Genomic DNA, 21095 nt, shown 5'->3' on the forward strand with positions numbered 1-21095 from the left:
AGCATTTTTCCCAGTTTACATCACATGGTTTGGCCAGGTCTGAATTATGAACCCTTAACTCTGGTGGTGACAGGTAACAGCCCAGACATACAGAAAATGAATCAGTCATCCTCCAGTAGAACTGGCTGCAGTCCCTCAGCTGTGTCAACACAACTCAAACAAACCAAAAGAAATTACATCCGAAAAAACAACATGAGGCATTCTGAGAACGAGCGAGTTTTGTGAGTGCACTGTATTGGTAAAAGTTTTCAATTTGAAGGACCATACTAACAGTGTAGCATGTTTTAGCCCATTTACTACAAACCAGCAGTTCCAGGCAGTATGAGAATCCATGTAGACTCTTCAAACTTACTTACAAGATACTTTTTGTTTAAACAGAAACAGAAGTCTTGCTCAAAGAGAAGTTTTGCTCTGAAATCTCACGAGAGGTTTGAGTTGTTGTAGGAAGACAACAGTGTTCAGCAGTGTTTTTATGGGCACAATTGCCCCCAAGGATTACATTGCAGCCCGCTGCCAGTTGAGGCAATCAACTAGACCAATTCTAAAACTATTCTGTTCATTTAGACACCAAAATATTTCGGGCCCAGGTTTAAAAATTTCCCTTTAATCTACTGCTATAACAGCCTCCACCCCTCTGGTCTCAGTCTTCCCACCAGATTTTGGAAGCTGGCTGCAGGGATTTGCTTCCATTCAGCCACAAGAGCATTAGTGAGGTCCAACACATTTGGTGACAAGGCCTGGTTGAGGTCAGGGCTCTGTGCAGACCTGTCAAGTTCCTCCACACATAACCGTGAAAAACATGTCTTTAAGGACTTGTCTTTGAGCAGAGGGGCACTGTCGTGCTGAAACAAAAAGGACCAAACAAAAACTGTTGACACAAAGTTGGAAGAACATTATTGTCTAAAATGCATATAACTGTATGCTGCAAAATTTATATTTTTCTTATTGGAAGTAAGAAGCCTAGCCCGAACCAGGAAAAACAGACCCAGACCAAAAGTATGTAGGCATTTGGTCTGGGTGTGTTTTGGCCCATATGTGTATATGATCTGTAAGAGTTTAACAATGCAAATACACTGGTACAGTCCTTTGAAGAATGTACAGAATAGGTGACAAGGAAAAACCAACAGCTTCTGCTGTCCTAATCATAGATTCTCCAAGTATGTGGAACTCTACTGGATGGATGACAACATTCTCTCATTTGGTGTTTTGATGACAAAATCTTCCTTAGGTGTTAAATTCAGTTGAGATCTGGTGCCTGAAGACCACAGCTTGTGATTCACATAATTTTCATTCTCGTCAAACCATTCAGTGAATCCCTGTCTTATGTGGAAACATCTACAGTGCATCCGGAAAGTATTCACGGCGCTTCACTTTTTCCACATTTTGTTATGTTACACCCTTATTCCAAAATGGATTAAATTAATTTTTTCCTCAAAATTCTACACACAACACCCCATAATGACAATGTGAAAAAAGTTTTTTTGAAATTTTTGCAAATTTATTAAAAATAAAAAACTAAGAAATCACATGTACATAAGTATTCACAGCCTTTGCCATGAAGCTCAAAATTGAGCTCAGGTGCATCCTGTTTCCACTGATCATCCTTGAGATGTTTCTGCAGCTTAATTGGAGTCCACCTGTGGTAAATTCAGTTGATTGGACATGATTTGGAAAGGCACACACCTGTCTATATAAGGTCCCTCAGTTGACAGTGCATGTCAGAGCACAAACCAAGCATGAAGTCAAAGGAATTGTCTGTAGACCTCCGAGACAGGATTGTCTCGAGGCACAAATCTGGGGAAGGTTACAGAAAAATTTCTGCTGCTTTGAAGGTCCCAATGAGCACAGTGGCCTCCATCATCCGTAAGTGGAAGAAGTTCGGAACCACCAGGACTCTTCCTAGAGCTGGCCGGCCATCTAAACTGAGTAATCGGGGGAGAAGGGCCTTAGTCAGGGAGGTGACCAAGAACCCGATGGTCACTCTGTCAGAGCTCCAGAGTTCCTCTGTGGAGAGAGGAGAACCTTCCAGAAGGACAACCATCTCTGCAGCAATCCACCAATCAGGCCTGTATGGTAGAGTGGCCAGACGGAAGCCACTCCTTAGTAAAAGGCACATAGCAGCCCGCCTGGAGTTTGCCAAAAGGCACCTGAAGGACTCTCAGACCATGAGAAACAAAATTCTCTGGTCTGATGAGACAAAGATTGAACTCTTTGGTGTGAATGCCAGGCGTGACGTTTGGAGGAAACCAGGCACCGCTCATCACCAGGCCAATACCATCCCTACAGTGAAGCATGGTGGTGGCAGCATCATGCTGTGGGGATGTTTTTCAGCGGCAGGAACTGGGAGACTAGTCAGGATAGAGGGAAAGATGAATGCAGCAAAGTACAGAGACATCCTGGATGAAAACCTGCTCCAGAGCGCTCTTGACCTCAGACTGGGGCGACGGTTTATCTTTCAGCAGGACAACGACCCTAAGCACACAGCCAAGATATCAAAGGAGTGGCTTCAGGACAACTCTGTGAATGTCCTTGAGTGGCCCAGCCAGAGCCCAGACTTGAATCCGATTGAACATCTCTGGAGAGATCTGAAAATGGCTGTGCACCGACGCTTCCCATCCAACCTGATGGAGCTTGAGAGGTGCTGCAAAGAGGAATGGGTGAAACTGCCCAAAGATAGGTGTGCCAAGCTTGTGGCATCATATTCAAAAAGACTTGAGGCTGTAATTGCTGCCAAAGGTGCATCAACAAAGTATTGAGCAAAGGCTGTGAATACTTATGTACATGTGATTTCTCAGGTTTTTTATTTTTAATAAATTTGCAAAAATCTCAAAACTTTTTTCACGTTGTCATTATGGGGTGTTGTGTGTAGAATTTTGAGGAAAAAAATGAATTTAATCCATTTTGGTATAAGGCTGCAACATAACAAAATGTGGAAAAAGTGAAGCGCTGTGAATACTTTCCGGATGCACTGTATATTCGCAAGGTTTGTAATTCAGTTTTTCCCTTTAATTTGTCACCTGTGATTGGTAAAGTGATTACAAACTCTCTTGACTTGGAATTCCAGAGAGTTGTGACTTTAGTTACTTTAGACAATCATCTGTGCCAATTGACACTGGAGTTCACGAGAATAAGCCCATTATTTTGGAAAAATATGGGCATGATTTCTATAATCATATGTGTTACCATGGAGAAACTGACATACAACTGGTGAAAGTAGATGACCGCCCACTGGTCTGGTTCAAGATTTCTGCCTCTTCAAGGCTTTTTGTTTTGTTAGATCTTAGTGCTGCATTCGACACCATTGACCATCATATCCTATTACAGAGACTGGAACATTCAATTGGCATCAAAGGAACCGCACTAAGCTGGTTAAATTCAATAAAATCATACTTTTAAAATATATTAATGACATGAGAATGTGTACTTAAAAGTTTATTAACAGACTGAAACACTGGTGGGTGCAATATGGAGGAGGAAGACTGGAACATTTGATGAGATGTGTGTTGTGCCAGGAAAAGGTTGGCAGCCAAATATCGATTAAATATGGGAGATGAATGCAGTAGTGACATGTCACGTCATTTAGCACATGACACATAATATCCTATTGGGTCCCCCTGATAGAAGACACTGATCTGAATTATTTTGAATTGTTGTTGTATTCTTATTCAGAGGACACAGCATTCTATTGAAAAGCAACTGGATATGTGCTTATCCTTACGTTTTGTTGATTTTGTACTATTTTACAAATAAATCCCAGATATTTTTAATTGTGAAGGGAGATCGCTGTTCTGTTCCACTACAATAATTGATTGACAAACTTCAAGGATAATACAGGCCACTCCCAACTGCAGAGAGAGGTAAAAAACATAACAAAAACAAATGTAAATTCTTGTTGTCCACATTCACACCTGTCCAGAGTCATGTATGTTGATTCTCTATTCTCTATGTCTCAAACAAAACCATGACTGTTCAGATGAAGTTGATGACAGGGACAGTTCTGCCTCCCTTCATCTCCTCTTCAGCACTTCTTTTGGCCCAGTGACATGCTGAAAAACAACATCACACATTATTAACCAGCAAGCACTGTCACAAGGAAGAAGGGCATCAGGTTTATTCTTGTTACTGGGAGACTTTTTTGTGTACCTTTTTGTAAAAGTCAGCAATTTTACTTTAAAAGCTTGGACTAGATGGAGTTTGAGTCATACCTGTAATGGATAAGATTTAAAATGCACCAGTTTACCTTGAGTTACAAAGTTATTTGCAGATTTTAGTTCAACACATTTCATGGACTACTAAAAACACTAAATAGACAACCTTCAAAGTGAATTTCTCCTCATTATTTCCTCCAAAACATGTTAGGGAGAGTTCAATTTGAATGTGCCCATTTGGTGTTTTTAGCAGTCCATAAAGTGTGTTGAGTGACCGGGTTGAGGATGCCGAGATGCTCCAAAGAAGGATTTAGAAGGCCTTTTGTGCCCACAGCTTGTTTTCTGAGATATGGATTGTTTTCAATAAGGGTGCTTTCAACAAGGGCCGATAACGATCGGTGGCCGATCAATCAGAGCACCCTTATTTTTCAACATAGTTTGTAAGATCTCAATTTATATGTATTCTATTTGCCTTTGTCAATTTTAAAAAGGTTTTATTTCATAGAAATTGCCTGTATTACTGGTCCTTTTTTAGGGGCATTACTTAAGGTCAACTTTTTATTTATTGTATTAATTAATTATTGATTGTATTAATATCTTGTTTTAAAATTTAGATGCTAGGCACCTGTGCTATACGAATGTTCTCTTGGAACATATGAGTTAGTTTTTGTGCTAGTGTTACTATTGTTGTGGCATTATGTCTTTTCATATGTTGCCTGCTGTGAGCTGTCTGACTTGTTTATCATTTGTTATTTTGCATGGGCAACCAAACTAGTTTCCCCTTAATTAATAAAGTTATCAATCATAGATAACGGATGTGTCAGGCTGAAACTAGCAAATTAGTTTGTGATATTACGAGTTTGGTGGATCTGACTTAGAACGCTCGTATGTGCAAGCCTAAGTCTAATGTAAGAGAAGTTTACGATAAGAATAAGTTAATGCTCTTCCATATACCTTTTCCACAGCAGACATTTTTGACATGTCATAGCAGAAAGGCATAGGTGCATTTAATGGCATTAATGCTACATTATACTTAGGGAAGGTCCTGGTATTATGGATGCTGGCTCACTGGAATAACTTGCTGGGATACTTTATGGAACTGAGCCATCATTACAGCAAGTCAAAATGTCTGGGAAAAAAAGGTCTACTGTCATCAAGATGTTGTCATCTCCACAACAATTAAGCAAACTTCATCCACTGAAGAGAACCATGAGATACTGTTGAAAGCTCAGATAGTGTGTGAACCTTGAGTGTTTTTTGTCAATCTACTGTCAAGAATGAAGTTTGTGTTTTTATTGTGTTTTTGTAAGTTTTAGTCCATTTAAAAACAGATCACATACTGCATTCTTTATATTATAGACTATTTTCTTAGCCTGACATCGCCCAACTAATTTGCTCTCAGTTCATTTGCAATTTCCAAGGGCCAACCAAAATGCCTCTGGACACAATTGGATAGACCTACAACCAATCAGAGCAACAAAATGTGTCAAAATCTATAAGTGCAGTTGTTCATTCTTTTAGAGAAAATATACTGGCCAGTTTGTTTAATACTGACGTGATAGCAGATTCAACATAACGTTCCACATCAGTCATCTCTGTCAGTCATCGTATCAAACCCCATCTCCCATATTAGATAAACTGTTTTGATTGGCCCGACCCATGCAGATTTGGCAGGTCAGCCTTAGTTAACATGACAGACGAATTTAAAAAGTAGTAACTTATAAGGCACTGACTATTATTGTCTTTGTGTTTGTATGTATGCATGTATGTGAGTGAGTGAGTGAGTGAGTGAGTGAGAACGTGTGTGTGTGTGTGTGTGTGTGTGTGTGTGTGTGTGTGTGTGTGTGTGTGTGTGTGTGTGTGTGTGTGTGTGTAAACCTACCTGTTAAAAAATGTCTGGTCTTGTAGGTTCAGAACCAAACTGTCAGCATTGAGGTACACCTTGTTCTGAGATGATGCCACCTGGAAGCAGACAACAGCCATCATTATCAATAGTCATCAGTTTTTAACTGCTCATTCTGGGATTCTGCAATACTCCCACAGAATTTAAATGTGTTTTATTCAAAAATCTCGAGATAAACACCAATACTGACCGTCTTTGCAATGTTCTGTGCTGCTCGGATTCTCCTCAGCTTCAGGTAACCTGGGTTCTTAGTCACTGCAAGGCCCAGCTGACACCACACACACACACAGTTTCCGTTTAGTTAATATATTGCCATTCATACAACATGACCAGAAATGTAATGCAAGGTAGACAATGACCCTTTTCAGTCTTCTTTAGATATTTAGTCATTAAAGTCAATAACACTCTCCAGGTTTGTTTCACTGTCTGACTGAAGTTTACGTCAAAACAGAAACTTGCAGAGCTGTTATTTCACATCAGTTCATTTCTTAATAGGATACAACTACTGAAGTGGAGCACTTCTGTTTCCATTCTAACAGTGAGAACCAGTCAGTCAGTCACCATTTTGGCAGCTTCAGCCTCTCCCTCAGCCTGGATGATCTTCTGTCTCTGATCCTGTTTGGCTTTCTCCACATAGAACTGGGCTCTCTGGGCCTCTTGCTGGGCTAAAAACACACACAAACATGCATTATTACTGAAGTTTTTTTTGGATAGTTTAGCAGCCATATATACATTATTGCACACAATGGTCATCTAGTATTTATGCACACACTGGGGTTGTGCCAGCTGACGATCCTTTAAATGCAATGAACATTTCTGAAATGTTTACGCTCAACAGTATTTTCTGTTTCTGTTAATCTGTTTGAGATTAATGGGGCTGTTGAGCAACATAAACACGTTGCCAGTCAGTATGAGGCATTCTGCTGCCCGAGTGTGGTATTCTGAGCCTTACCAACTTGCTTGGCCTCCACAGCAGCAGTGTACTGGCTGCTGAAGCTCAGCTCGGTGATGGACACATCATCAAGAATGATGTTGAAGTCTTTGGCTCTCTCAAACAGCTCCCTGCGCACCAGCAGGGACACCTAGACATTAATACAGACCAACAATATTCAACACTGGACTGGAAATATCACACAGATATGGACTGGAATGGCAAATTTTGATGAAGTGGTTTGTAGTTATATTGGATTGCATTATATTCTGAGGTTTTTGGGAGCCTGACACAGTCTAAAAAACATTATAAGCGTCATAATATTAGTAATTGTTGCAGATAGAACTGTAACAGTTGATTAATATGAGAGTCAATCAAGATTTAAGTTTATATATGAATATAGACTGGGATAAAAACAAATATCATAGGCGTTCATCATCCCAGCAGCCATGTTAGGCTGTAGTGACAACAGTACCTGTGCTCTCTGTGTGATTAGCTGCGAGGCGTTAAACTTTGCCACCACAGACTTGAGGACCTCGTTTACAATGGAGGGCAGGACTCTCTCATCGTAGTCCTTCCCCAGCTGTTGGTACATGACTGGCAGGTTGGAAGCTAGGGGCCTGGACAATACCCGCACCGCTATGTTCACCATCTGCAGATCTGCCCATACACACACACAAATAAATACCTCACATAAATTCAATATATCTCTGTTATAGTACACTGACTAAAATATGACAGTTTAACTTGTTTAAATGAACACTGACCACTCTTTCTGAGTAGGGGTTAGTTTCTTTTACAAAAGCAAGCACAAGGCATCCTGTGTTCATTACTGCACATCACCAAGTCATCATATGTGATTTGCTGCATTACTTCACATGCTACCAACTATCCGTGTGTACACCTGTGGTCTGTTTCATCTTTACATACTAGTGCCCTCTCTTATTTTTATATCCAAAACTTCCTTAACAAGTGTTTTATATCAATACGTTCTCTCTATTGTTTCTATTTAATTCTAAACATACACTACATCCATACTAACACAATAAATAAACAGAAAACAAAGGGCAAATTCATAAGCATATGCAAAAATGTATTCAATTTATATATTTACATGCTTCATATTCACTTTCTTTGTGCCTTGACAACTGAAGCTACACATGATGATATTCCCAAAAATTTTTTTTTTCTACAGCTGACTTAGGAAATTCTGATAGCACATTACTGCACTGTATTTTCTGAAATACAGATGTTTAACTCTCCAGATATACATACATACATACATTTAGGCACAGTGGCTTTTATTTAATAAATCCCCCCACTAGAGGCACATGTAATATATCCTTTGTCAGAAACGGAAAATTCTACATTCCTTTGTGTTAAATGTAGAGCCCCGATTCAAACCTCATGTTGTCCGTTGAAGCATCAGACTTTTTCTTTATTTTTAAGAGTAAAATGAGATGATAACAAGGCGGGCTACCAAGTTTTACAAACTGAACAGAACTGTACATTAGCTAATCATAAAAAGCAAAAGTAACAACTCAGTGTGTGTGTGTGTGTGTGTGTGTGTGTGTGTGTGTGTGCGCACATGCATGTGGGGTGGTAAGGGTCACGGAGGATGAGACGCACGTATGTACATTTGTGTGATTATTTACTTAAAGTCCCACGTATGTATGAACGTGCGTGTGTGATAAGTACAACTTAGCTGTGTGACTCTTAACACACAGACGTGCATGCTTACGTATGTATTTATCCGCATCCTGCGACAGTACGTGCGTACGTCCGTGCGCGCGTGTGCCTCTTCACCCACCTTCAGCAGCAGGTGAACTCTGTTGTCACAGAGGCAGCAGGTTCAGGTCTTTTATCCAGTAGAATCAGGACTTGTTAAAAGCTTCTACTATTTAAGTTGAGTTCACCTGCAGGACTGAAGTCAAATGATGTGGAGCCTTTCCTTTTGAGGGTTAGTATTAGCATTTTCTTTTTGAAATTAATATTTCATTTATTATATATGGGCAACATCCAGGATCTCCCCAGATTGGGACCAGCACCAAGGCTGGTGCTTAATGTGTATACCAGGATCACAAAGAGGGTTCTGGTCCTGCAGGTCACGGAGCACATCAATGATCCACAGAGCCTGTGGACACAGCACATTGGACAACGCCTCAGCGCTCAGAGGAGGAGAAACAGCTGATTACAGTCTGCAGCGCTCTCTCTCTGGGCCGAAGGTTTTACAACGACGAAAAGCAAAAGCAGCAGGCTGAACTATGTGTCTGTCCCTCCGTCCCTCCGTCCCCCCTCCACTCCTTCAGTACTATGGACAGCGCTGCACCTCCTCACCCCGATTTAGACAACATTAAAGGTGCCGGTCCCAATGTGGTGAGGTCCCGAATCCTGTTCCGGCAGGATCCGGTACAAACGAAGTCCTGGGTCAGGTTGATTAGCAGCAGGTACTCCATGCAGGTGAGCTAAAACAGCTAAAACAAAAAAGATTAATAATAGACTGATAATATTAGCCTATAATTATTAATAGGTCTATTATTATTCTAGTTCATTGATTAGTATAAATAGACATGAGTAGAAACAAATGGAGTTATATTGTATTGTTTTAGTTCATAATGTCAGAGAAGGATGTCATTTAATGGACAGATCATACAGCTGCATTATGATTTATAGTCAGTTAATAGATCAATTAATTAAAGTAGATAAGCAGCTAGTTTCTGCTGCCTTTGTGATAACAAAATTCACCTGCTGCTGAAGGTGGATTAACAGTCACACGTGCGCACGCACGTACTGTCATGGGATGTGCGTGTGTGGCTGAGTTGTACTAATCACACACACACGCACGCACATACATACACTCGTATGGGACTTTCAGTAAATAATCACACAAACGTATCTACGTGCGTCTCATCCTCCGTGACCCTTTGCACCCCGATGGCAGTGGTTAGCGCTGTCGCACGGGAGGTAAAGCTGGTTAGAGCGGGTTGGGGTTCGATCCCCGGCTGCCCCCGTCATGTCGAAGTGTCCTTGAGCAAGACACCTAAGTTGCTCCCAATGGAGACCAGCACCTTGCATGGCAGCTCGGTCGCCATTGGTGTGTGAATGTGTGAGTGAATGGGTGAATGAGACTTAGCTGTAAAGCGCTTTGGGAACTGTGAAGGTTGAAGAGCGCTATATAAGTGAGATCATTTACCCCCCATAGTGTGTGTGTGTGTGTATGTGTGTGTGTGTGTGTGTGTGTTTGTTACCTTTGCTGCCGGTCAAAGAGGAAATCTTCCTGGGTTTGGCTCGGATATCATAGATGATAGGGTACTGAAACCATGGCATCCTACAACACAGACGCATATGTCACAGCACAGGTAGTACTGGTAAAATGATTTGAGCCTTATGACTATACCAGCTACTAACAGGCCACAACATAAACCGAATGTCTCTTTCAATCCTCTTCTTGAGATGCCAAACGTGATATGAGCTTGCTGTTGGTTTCATTTGATTTAGGTCAACAAATAAATGTAGACAGAAACTAAACCAAAGTACTTTAGGGACGTGGGTTATTATTCATTGTCTATCATGATCTCAATGGAAGGTTGCTGGCTCGGCAGCAAGCCATTCTCTCCTCTCCTTCCCATTTTTACTTCCATCATTTAAGACCCCTACATCACACACATCCACAGCAAGAGCAAATGGCAAGATAAAGTTGGGAGCTTTCAGTACCAGGGTGCTGGACTCTGATCCAAAAGAGGCCATTTTTCATTGCTATTTTCATTTCATTTAAAAACTATGTCCACAAACTATGAGTTTTCATCAAAAAGTGGTAGTACGTTTATAAATCCAAGATGGCGCCGCGGATGGCTGCCTCGGTCTGTTGGAGCGCATTGTTTTGCCTTGTTTTGTTTGTAAACAGTGTTTTTTGTTTTGGTTCACGGAGCTCTTTCACCAGAGAAGAGCTCATGAACATCAGGGGAACATCTCCAGTGGATTTGTTTCCCGAATTTCTGGCACCTTTAACTGTTTTATGGGACATTCTGGTCAAAGGTGCTCTCACCTTTGCAGCTCTACGTCGCCGTAGAGGGAAACGTGCCGGTGCGCTCGTGCGTCTTCGCCGGCGAGGACAACGCACACCGCTACCCGGAATATTTCTCTCTAACGTGCGCTCACTGGGGAATAAGATGGACGAACTCCAGCTGCTGATGAGGAGAAACAAGGACTTTTATTCATCTGCTGTTTTGTGCTTCACGGAGACATGGCTGGGGGAAAGAACTCCCGACGCGGCGCTGCAGCTGGACGGATTCCAGCTTCTCCGAGCGGACCGCGACGCACACCTCTCCAGCAAAACAAAGGGTGGAGGTATTTGTTTCTACATCAACAGCAGCTGGTGTAACGACGTGACAGTGATCCGACGGCATTGCTCTCCTTCCCTGGAAACCTTTTTCATAAACTGTAAACCTTACTACTCCCCCCGTGAGTTCGCTTCATTCATTCTGGTCGGTGTTTACATTCCACCGGAGGCCAACGTGCAGGACGCACAGCGCGCACTCGCCGACCAGATACTGGAAACGGAGCAGACCAACCCGGACTCCTTAGTTATTGTCCTCGGTGACTTTAACAAAGGTAATCTCAGACATGAACTCCCAAAATACAAACAGTTTATTAAATGCCCCACCAGGGAGGGGAACACTCTGGATCACTGTTACACCACAGTCAGTAACGCTTTTCACGCCGTCACCCGCGCTGCACTGGGACACTCTGACCACGACATGGTCCACCTGATTCCCACATACAGGCAGAAATTAAAACTTTCTAAGCCTGTTGTGAGAACTTCGAAGAAGTGGACCAGTGAAGCTGCAGAGGACCTGAAGGCGTGTTTGGACTGTACTGACTGGGATGTTTTCAGGACTGCTACCAACAGTCTGGACGAGTACACAGAGGCTGTGACTTCATATATCAGCTTCTGTGAGGACTGCTGCGTACCAACTCGGACCAGGGTGAGTTATAACAACGACAAACCCTGGTTCACAGCAAGACTGCGACAGCTGAGGTTGGAAAAGGAAGAGGCGTTTAAGAGTGGCAACAGAGCAGAGTTTAAGGAAGCCAAGTACAAGTTTAGCAAGGCGGTGAGGGAAGCTAAACGACTGTACTCAGAGAGACTACAAGACCAGTTCTCCTCCAACGACTCTGCTTCTGTGTGGAGGGGGCTCAGGCAGATCACCAACTACAAGCCAAGAGCCCCCAACTCTGCTAACGACCGACGCCTCGCCAACAGCCTCAACGACTTCTACTGTCGCTTTGAAAGACAATGGGACAGTCCTAACACCATCCCCCACACCATCACCCACCAGCTCCAGCCCAACAGCCCCAACCCCCTCATCACACCTGGGGCTGAACTCTCACACCTCCTACCACCACAGCTGCCCCCCACAGCGCCCCCCACTCCTCCAGCATCAACACCTCTGTCTGTCCTTGAAAGAGATGTGAACAGGCTCTTCAAGAGACAAAACCCGCGTAAAGCTGCTGGACCAGACTCCATCTCCCCATCCTGCCTGAAGCGCTGCGCCGATCAGCTGTCTCCGGTGTTCACGGACATCTTCAACACCTCACTGGAGACATGCCACGTGCCAGCCTGCTTCAAGGCCTCCACCATCATCCCCGTCCCCAAAAAACCAGGGCCCACTGGATTAAATGACTACAGACCCGTCGCCCTGACCTCTGTGGTCATGAAATCATTTGAACGCCTGGTTTTGTCCCACCTCAAATCCATCACAGACTCTCTGCTGGACCCCCTGCAGTTCGCCTACAGAGCCAACAGGTCTGTAGACGACGCCGTCAACCTGGCTCTACACTTCATCCTCCAGCACCTGGACTCCGCAGGATCCTATGCCAGGATCCTGTTTGTGGACTTCAGCTCTGCCTTCAACACGATCGTCCCGGCTCTTCTTCAGGACAAGCTCTCCCAGCTCAACGTGCCTGACCCCACCTGCAGGTGGATCACAGATTTCCTGTCTGACAGGAAGCAGCACGTGAAGCTGGGGAAACACGTCTCTGACTCGCGGACGATCAGCACCGGCTCCCCTCAAGGCTGCGTTCTTTCTCCTCTACTCTTCTCCCTCTACACCAACAGCTGCACCTCCAGTCACCAGTCTGTCAAGCTCCTGAAGTTCGCGGACGACACCACCCTCATCGGACTCATCTCTGGAGAGGATGAGTCTGCCTACAGGTGGGAGATTGACCATCTGGTGACCTGGTGCAACAGCAACAACCTGGAGCTTAACGCTTCAAAGACAGTGGAGATGGTTGTTGACTTCAGGAAGAGCGCAGCCCCACCCGCCCCCATCACCCTGTGTGACTCTGCAGTGGACACTGTGGAGTCCTTCCGTTTCCTGGGCTCCATCATCAGCCAGGACCTCCGGTGGGAGCTGAACATCAGCTCCCTCATCAAGAAAGCCCAACAGAGGATGTACTTCCTGAGGCAGCTGAGGAAGTTTAACCTGCCACAAAAAATGCTGGTTCACTTCTACACTGCCATCATAGAGTCCATCCTCACCTCCTCCATCACCGTCTGGTACGCTGCTGCCTCCACCAAGGACAGACGCAGACTGCAGCGTATCATCCGCTCTGCAGAGAGGGTGATCGGCTGCAACCTTCCATCTCTTCAGGACCTGTACTCCTCCAGGACCCTGAGGAGAGCAGGGAAGATCGCTGCCGACCCCTCCCACCCCGGACACCATCTGTTCGACCCCCTCCCCTCTGGCAGGAGGCTGCGGTCCATCAGGACCAAAACCTCCCGCCACAAAAACAGTTTCTTCCCCTCTGCAGTCAACCTGACAAACTCTCACTGACCCCCCCCCAGAACACAAACACAAGCTATACGTTATATTAACGTACATCACCCCTGTCCCCACTGCGTTACATTAACGCACCCACCCCCTACTGGACACTTTATCTGGACACTTTACTTTATTCTGGTCACTGCACTGTTGTTATTTATCTTATCTTATTTTTTTTTATTTTTATTCTTATTCTTATTTTAGCTTTTATATTCTACTTATTTGTTATCAAAACAATAGCACCTTCAGACCACAGCAAATTCCTTGTAATGTATGTTACTTGGCAATAAACAGTTTCTGATTCTGATTCTGATAAAGCTGGCTTATTTCTCATTGCTCTCATTGCTCTAACTTTGTCCATTTTTTCCTTTTGGGCCCTATCAGAGTTTTCTCTATTTCTCTATCAGCTCTTTCCTTTTCTTTTTGTTGCCCTTGTTGTTTTCTCTCTCTTTTACCATTTTCTTCTCTTTCTCCTGCTCTAACCAAATATTTTGTAAATAGAGAGCTTCCACCAATTTTAGTGGTAGTGTCGGTTTTGCCATATTTTTCCCCAAGTCAACTTCATCCTGCACTACAATCTCAATTAACTCCTCCCTTTTGAGCCATCTGTGTCATCTCCTCAATACCCAAATGGACTCTTCTGAATCAGAAGCCATTATCCCACAGTTACAGTTGCTGATTCACAAACAGTGAAACAGCAACACGTTTGAGCATTCTGCAGACATTACTATCAAAACTGAACCACTGCCACCAAACGAGCCTCTAACAAGCCTATTCAACACATATTCAGTCTTGCCAACTACTAACTCAAAAAGAAACAAAACGACCAATCACTGAGAACTCCCTCAAACCAAACAAAAAAACACTAGCCTATATCGTTTCTTACTGCTGACTACCATCCTGCAGCTAACACTAACACTATAAACGAACACCATCTGCCATGCCCAAAACTCTGTATGTGAGGTTACTTAAGATGAATGCCTAATCTGCTCATAAAATACACACTTCTTTAACTATGTAAATCTGGCAGTGAGCCCTTTTTAAAATCAGCCAAATATGACTTGGGTGCCTTTACCTGTCCCAGACAGATTTAATATCCTAAACTAAAACTATTAGTCACATTATGTAACAAAATTGCACAATCTTTTAGTTAATGCATGTCAAGATTGGGGACAAGGCCCCATTTATGTCATGACACAGGTAGTACTGTTAACATGATTAGTTTTACGTCTAGGGGATTTAATTTCCAGTGAGCCTTATGGCCATACCAGCTACTGACAAATAGACACTACTAACATAACCTGGATGTGTTGATTGACATAGACAAGAAAAGGATGTAGGCCATAGGTCACTAACAGGCGGACCGTGGTCCGGGTCTGGACCCAGACGCCGTCCTATACAGACCTGGACCTATAATCAATAAATTATTAAGGGATTTTAAATTTTGACGGGGCGCTTCTATTTTAACCGGTGCAGCTTTTCTAGTCTTTAAAACACTGGTTTAGCGGCTCAGAAAACTCACAGACCAATTGCATACGAGTTAAGCCAGCCCACGTGATGCTACTCAGCCAATCAAATCTGTGCATTCCAGGCGCTAAACATTGCGACTCTGAATAGACAGACGAGAGAGGTGAGAGGCTAGTGACAGATGATAAGACGAGTGAACGATACAGGGAGAGAAGACAATTCAATTCTCTCACTGAACAACAGAAAGTGGGGGAGTGGGATATAAGAGGGAAAGAAATAGAAACTATAAAACTGTTCAATTGTTATGATGTGTTGAGATTTATTTATTGTGAATTTATTGGTTGAGACTGTTAAGTCAAGATGTGAAACAGTTAACAAAGAAAAAGGGAAACTCAAGGTGCTGCTACACTTTATTTTATCTTTCTAAAATTAAGTACTTTATTTTAAGATGCACAATTTTTCAAAAGTGATTTATTTATTTTCTCTATTTTATTTTTAAATACAGCCCTTCTTTTATTTAATGAGAAGAACATTATATATATCTACAGTATTATATATCTGTTCAGTTCAATGTTAAGTGACAATAAATATTGTCAAAATGTTTTTGAATTGTACTTTCTTTATTTGATTTGACAGTCAGTTGTTGATTACATGCAGACGTTGACACAACTACTAGGCTACTTCAATATATATCACACTAAATCACAACGCAAGTTAGACATTATGATGCTCTGGACCTTTGCTTGAGGAAATTTTCTCTAACTGGACCTCTTCGAATTTTAGTTGAATACCCCTGATGTAGGCCTTAGCTGAATCCCTGTGTGTCCAACCCACTGTCAGCAGTGGCTTAATTCGTCCTCTGCAATGTCGCTCACTCGACTGCATGGTTGGGCTGGGTTGGCCAGCCCCCTCCAGTCCTCTTCTTGGGACACCAATCATGCACTAACCTCAGCGTTGGTTTCAGTTCATATAGGTCAGCAATAGACACAGGCAGTACATCAAAATACTTTAGGGATGTGAGTTATCATTCATTGACCATCATGGTCTCAACAGGCGGCTGCTGGCTGGCAGCAGCAAAGTCCCGTGCGTTCCTCTATTCTCTTTCCCCTGGTGACTGCCTTAAGACCAGCTCATATTACACAAGGCCCGCCTTCTTGAGGTTGGACCAATTAAAAATGAAAAATGACAACCTGTGACCATGACATTAATCAAAGCCCTGAGAGAAAACAGACTGACCAGTATAGCTATTGGAACAAGTCAGTTAATAAATCTGCTGATCCTACCTGAAATGCAGCCCCTCAGCCAGAATAGTATCCATCTGCATCCCTCCAATCCTGTTAAAGATGATGGCTCTGTGACCACCCTCCACTGCTCTCACACACATAAACACAAAGAATATGAGATTAACAAACATTATGTACAATATAAGCACTGGGAAAGATTCAACATAGTTTTTAGAAAAAACGTTTTGACTTGTTGCTACAAATGACAGCTTTTATGAATAATAAAATCAGAATCAGAAATACTTTATTGATCCCTGGGGAGAAATTACACAGTTATGTGCTCCCGCTCAAGAGCAGAAAAGTAGCATAATAAAAAAAAATATATATACAATAACAATGTATATGTATGTGTATATATACATATATGTATTGCACTGGTAGTTTGTTTATTCTGATTGTTTTTATTATTCTTATTATTATCATTTTAGACACTCAGAGGGAAGCGTTAAACAGTTTGATGGCCACAGGCGCTCTGTTTTGCATTTGGAATGAGTTTTTCACTTTTCATTCTTGTGCCTGACCAGTACATCATGGAGAGGATGTGAAACATTGTCCAAGATGACCTGTAGCTTGGACAGCATCCTCCTATCTGACACCACCATCAGAGAGTCCAGCTGTGCCCCCACAACATCACTGGGTTGATGGTTGGTTGAGTCTGTTGGAGTCCGCCACCCTTAGCCTGCTGCCCCAGCATAGAGGATAGCTCTGGCCACCACAGATTCATAGAACATCCTCAGCATAGTCCAGCAGATGCTGAAGGACCTCAGCCGCCTCAGAAAATAGAGACGGCTCTGGCCCTTCTTGTAGAGGGCATTAGTGTTCTTCGCCCAGTCCAGTTTATTGTCAATGTGAACTCCTAGGTACTTGTAATCCTCTACAACGTCCACACTGACCCCCTGGATGGAAACAGGGGTCATCTGTCCTCCTAAGATCCACAGTCAGCTCCTTTGTCTTAATCACGTTGAGCTGTAGATGGTTCTGTTCGCACCATATGACAAAGTTGTCCACAGCAGCCCTGTACTCATCCTCATCACCCTTACTGATACATCCAACCATTGCTGACTCATCAGAAAACTTCTGAAGATGGCAGGTCTCTGTGCAGTAGCTGAAGTCTGTGGTGTAGATGGTGAAGAGGAAGGGAGAGAGGACAGTCCCCTGCAGGGCCCCGGTGTTGCTGACCACTCTGACACACAGTGTTGCAAGTGCACATACTGTGGTCTGCCAGTCAGGTAGTTGACAGTCCAGGACATGAGGGGGGCATCCACCAGCATCTCCGTCAGCTTCTCACCCAGTAGAGCTGGACGGATGGTGTTGAACGCACTGGAGAAGTCAAAAAACAGTGCTCGCCAGCTTATCCAGGTGGGCATAGACGCGGCTGAGCAGGTAGATGATGGCATCCTCAACTCCAAGTCGGGGCTGAAGGGGGTCCAAGTGTGGCTTGACCATGGGCCAGAACTGCTCCAGGACAAGTCTCTCCAGGGCGAGTCTCTCCAGGGCCTTCATGATGTGGGAGGTCAGTGCCACGGGTCTGTAGTCTTTGGAGCCACTGGGACACGGCGTCTTCGGCACAGGAACGAGGCAGGACGTCTTCCACAGCACGGGGACCCTCTGAAGACTCAGGCTCATGTTGAAGACATGGTGAAGTACTCCACATAGCTGGGGGGCACAGGCTTGAGCACCCTGGGGCTGACACCATCAGGACCCGCAGCCTTGCTTGAGTGGAGTCTCATCAGCTGTCTCCTAACATGGTCAGCAGTGAAGCACACTGTAGGGGTGACCGGTGGGGGAGGGGTGGAGTCGTCTGGTTGGAGAGTGCCGTCAGCATGTTTGCAGTGCATTTCTTTATACTGTGTCCTTGTTTTCAGCTGGCAAAGTATTTTCTTAATTTGCTTTTTTTTTTAATTAACGTTTTATATATAAATAATATATACAAAAAAAATAAATGAAACAAATGTGTTGTGCGTTTGCTTGTGTTTTTTTGAGTTGTATTATCTTGATACCGTATCTCGCAGCTAGGTTTGGTGTCTTGCTCAAGGACTTCAACATGTTGACAGGGAGAGTCAGGGATCAAACAACAAACCTTACAATGAATGGCCCTCTCTACCAATTGAGCTACAATTGGCTGCAGCCCTACAGGTGGAACTCTGCCTAGGAACCACATATAACAGCCAGTGGCATCTTCTAGTCATCCTAATCTCCTGGTAGTTTTTGTGGAGCCCTTTGGGGACATGAACCACCTGCCTGCATCCGTCACAGATTGAGAGCTTGGCACAAGTCTGTGTTTACCTGTGTAGGTGGCTTCTTTAATGCCATATGCCAAAGCACCAGCTCCAAGCAGCAGCTTCAGTCCTAATCCTGCCCCTCTGCCACCAGATGAAGACATCCGACCTGCCAGATCCCGCAGGTGCTGGACGAAGCGCTACAGTTTGTGCGTGAGTGGAGATGAAAGAGTAACATAGAGACAATGAAAATAAGATCAGAGTCATGTCCTTGCAGGAATGGGTGACTTTAGTGTAGTGATGACCGCCCCTTCATTCAAATCAGTCATTGGGCGCTGCAGCTGGTCAGACAGCTCTGATACTACATTACAGCAGATCTGAGCAGTTTACAAACTGTGGTTTGATGGATCTGTTTATAATATAAATATGAACTGGAGGTTTTTAATGAATGTGAAGATGCTTGTCAAGGGGAAATATGCAAAGACTGATGTTTAACATTTACTTTTGTAATATTGGAGAACGTCACTACACAGGGTTACAATGAAGCTGAACAATTAAATCGAAATATTATCGAAATCTCAATATGGTCAAGTGCAATATCAAAATAGCAGGAGCTGCAATTTTGTGATAAAAAGGTAAAATGTGTCACAACATACCATTATAAATGAAGCATTGTGGTGCTACAGAGATGCCCCAGCCTACAATCATATTCTCCAGATGTAAGGGAACATGCTTGTTTGGAACACACCCCAGCAAAAATCCCGTCATTTTTTTCAGTGAAAATGAAATGCAAAAATTACCATTCCCACTAAAATCGTGACTCATATCGCAATTGCAATATCTGACGAAATAATGGCAAAATTATTTTGTTTGCATTTAGTTCAGCCCTAGCATTGACACTAACAACTGTGCACCCTAATTAATATTTGGGCAGATAGTGTCATGTATATTATCTGTTCAAATAGAAACTCTAATGCATGCATAGCTGTTAACACTTGTAGACTGATAAGTGATCCAGCCGTGCCAACAATTCAGATGAGTTTGAAGGACATCTCGGCCCAGGTCCAGTGCCTTTGGGAGACTTTGGGAGTTGCTCCTGCCACTGTGAATTCAGCAAAATATTTGAGGGCTCTGTAGCAAACTTTTACAGTCCTTTTCCCAAGGTGTTCCATACATTCACACCTTGGCAGACATTTATGAAGGGGACAACCCACTAATGCATTGCGTTATGACATTAAAACATCAATTACAGTAGAATTGTGCATTATAAAAACAGAAAAACAAACATAAAATGGAATGAGTTGACATGTTCCTTTTAATCATAATCACATATGATGTTAACCATCACTATGTGCGTAGTCTAGTTGTTTGTCTTACGGATTTTGACTTCAGATATGTTGACTGAGTCCAACAGAACTGTTTTGCCAATCAACAGAAAGCCAACAACAAATACTCCAGACATTAAACTAAATACAGTCTGGAACGTCAACCTCATACTATACTGGGCATTAAGGTGTTTCTGTCCAGGTAACATACTTTCCCAAAGTCCCATTCATCAAACAGAGTTTGGAGCCCACACACCTTCCTGCACTCGCTTAACGTTAAAGTCCATAGGGTTCAGGATTCAGGGGTCACCGTTCAGGGCTAGAGAGGGAGGGACGAGTTTCCCAGATTCCTCTCTCCTCGCATTACTTCCTTGCATAACGCGATGATAAAACGCAAGTGAGGGAAACGAGGATACATAAAAGACATCTTGTGTATCTGGAATATTTAGCATTAACGGTCTGGACTTACCTTAAACTGAACAGATGATTGAGCAAACCGAATGAATGAATCAAGGCCTACTGACCAGTTCCATTCAGTCTCTGATTATACCAGTATAGGATATTAGTTTTCTAATAACCATAAACAGTCAGGTCAGGTCATACAATGCGACCTTGCTAATAAAGACGGCTGTTTGTGAAGTTCAGCGATGCACGAGCTAGCAGAACAGTCAACAGTAATGCGACATGCTAACTGACCTGAACACTAACGACGTTTTCTTTACCGGTTGGTTAATAGAGTTAACGTTAACTCATTACCAGCCCATTAGTTACTGCAGCGGTAGATAAATATATCATTCAGCACCGTAAAAACACGTATCAAAATAATTTAGCATATCATACACTTACATTCGGCTCCTTGCTCGCCATGCTGCTATACGTCAAACTCCAAGGTCGAGACAATCCACGCAACCCCTCCTCCTCGTGGACCGCAAAGTCTACTGGGACATGTAGTTCGAGAGCATGGGCCCATCTCAGTAGAATACTCAAAAATCCCT

At 43.2% G+C, this 21095-nt stretch overlaps 1 protein-coding gene across 1 annotated transcript; it reads right to left on the minus strand.

The window, feature by feature from the left end:
* Nucleotides 1-3419: 3419 nt before the first annotated feature.
* LOC139287523 (prohibitin-2-like) lies at nt 3420-20978 on the minus strand. The gene is made up of 10 exons (XM_070908579.1): nt 20947-20978; nt 18843-18975; nt 16557-16641; nt 10231-10310; nt 7458-7642; nt 7004-7133; nt 6613-6716; nt 6242-6319; nt 6031-6110; nt 3420-4046 (listed from the first exon to the last, which is right to left on the minus strand). The coding sequence occupies exons 1-10, from the start codon at nt 20965-20967 to the stop codon at nt 4019-4021; spliced, it is 924 nt and encodes a 307-aa protein (XP_070764680.1). The 5' UTR covers nt 20968-20978; the 3' UTR covers nt 3420-4018.
* Between the last annotated feature and the right edge of the window lie 117 nt (nt 20979-21095).

The sequence above is a fragment of the Enoplosus armatus genome, chromosome 7 (assembly GCF_043641665.1).
Source record: "Enoplosus armatus isolate fEnoArm2 chromosome 7, fEnoArm2.hap1, whole genome shotgun sequence".
NCBI classification, from domain to species: domain Eukaryota; kingdom Metazoa; phylum Chordata; class Actinopteri; order Centrarchiformes; family Enoplosidae; genus Enoplosus; species Enoplosus armatus.

What these genes read in the sequence shown, in the direction of transcription:
- LOC139287523 (XM_070908579.1), bottom strand. Translation starts at nt 20,967, where the DNA reads ATGGCGAGCAAGGAGCCGAAT. An exon ending in GCTGAGGGGCTGCATTTCAG is followed by an intron (nt 10,311 to 16,556) that starts GTAGGATCAGCA and finishes TCTGTGTTGTAG; the next exon opens with GATGCCATGGTTTCAGTACC. An exon ending in TGTGGAGGCCAAGCAAGTTG is followed by an intron (nt 6,717 to 7,003) that starts GTAAGGCTCAGA and finishes GTGTGTTTTTAG; the next exon opens with CCCAGCAAGAGGCCCAGAGA.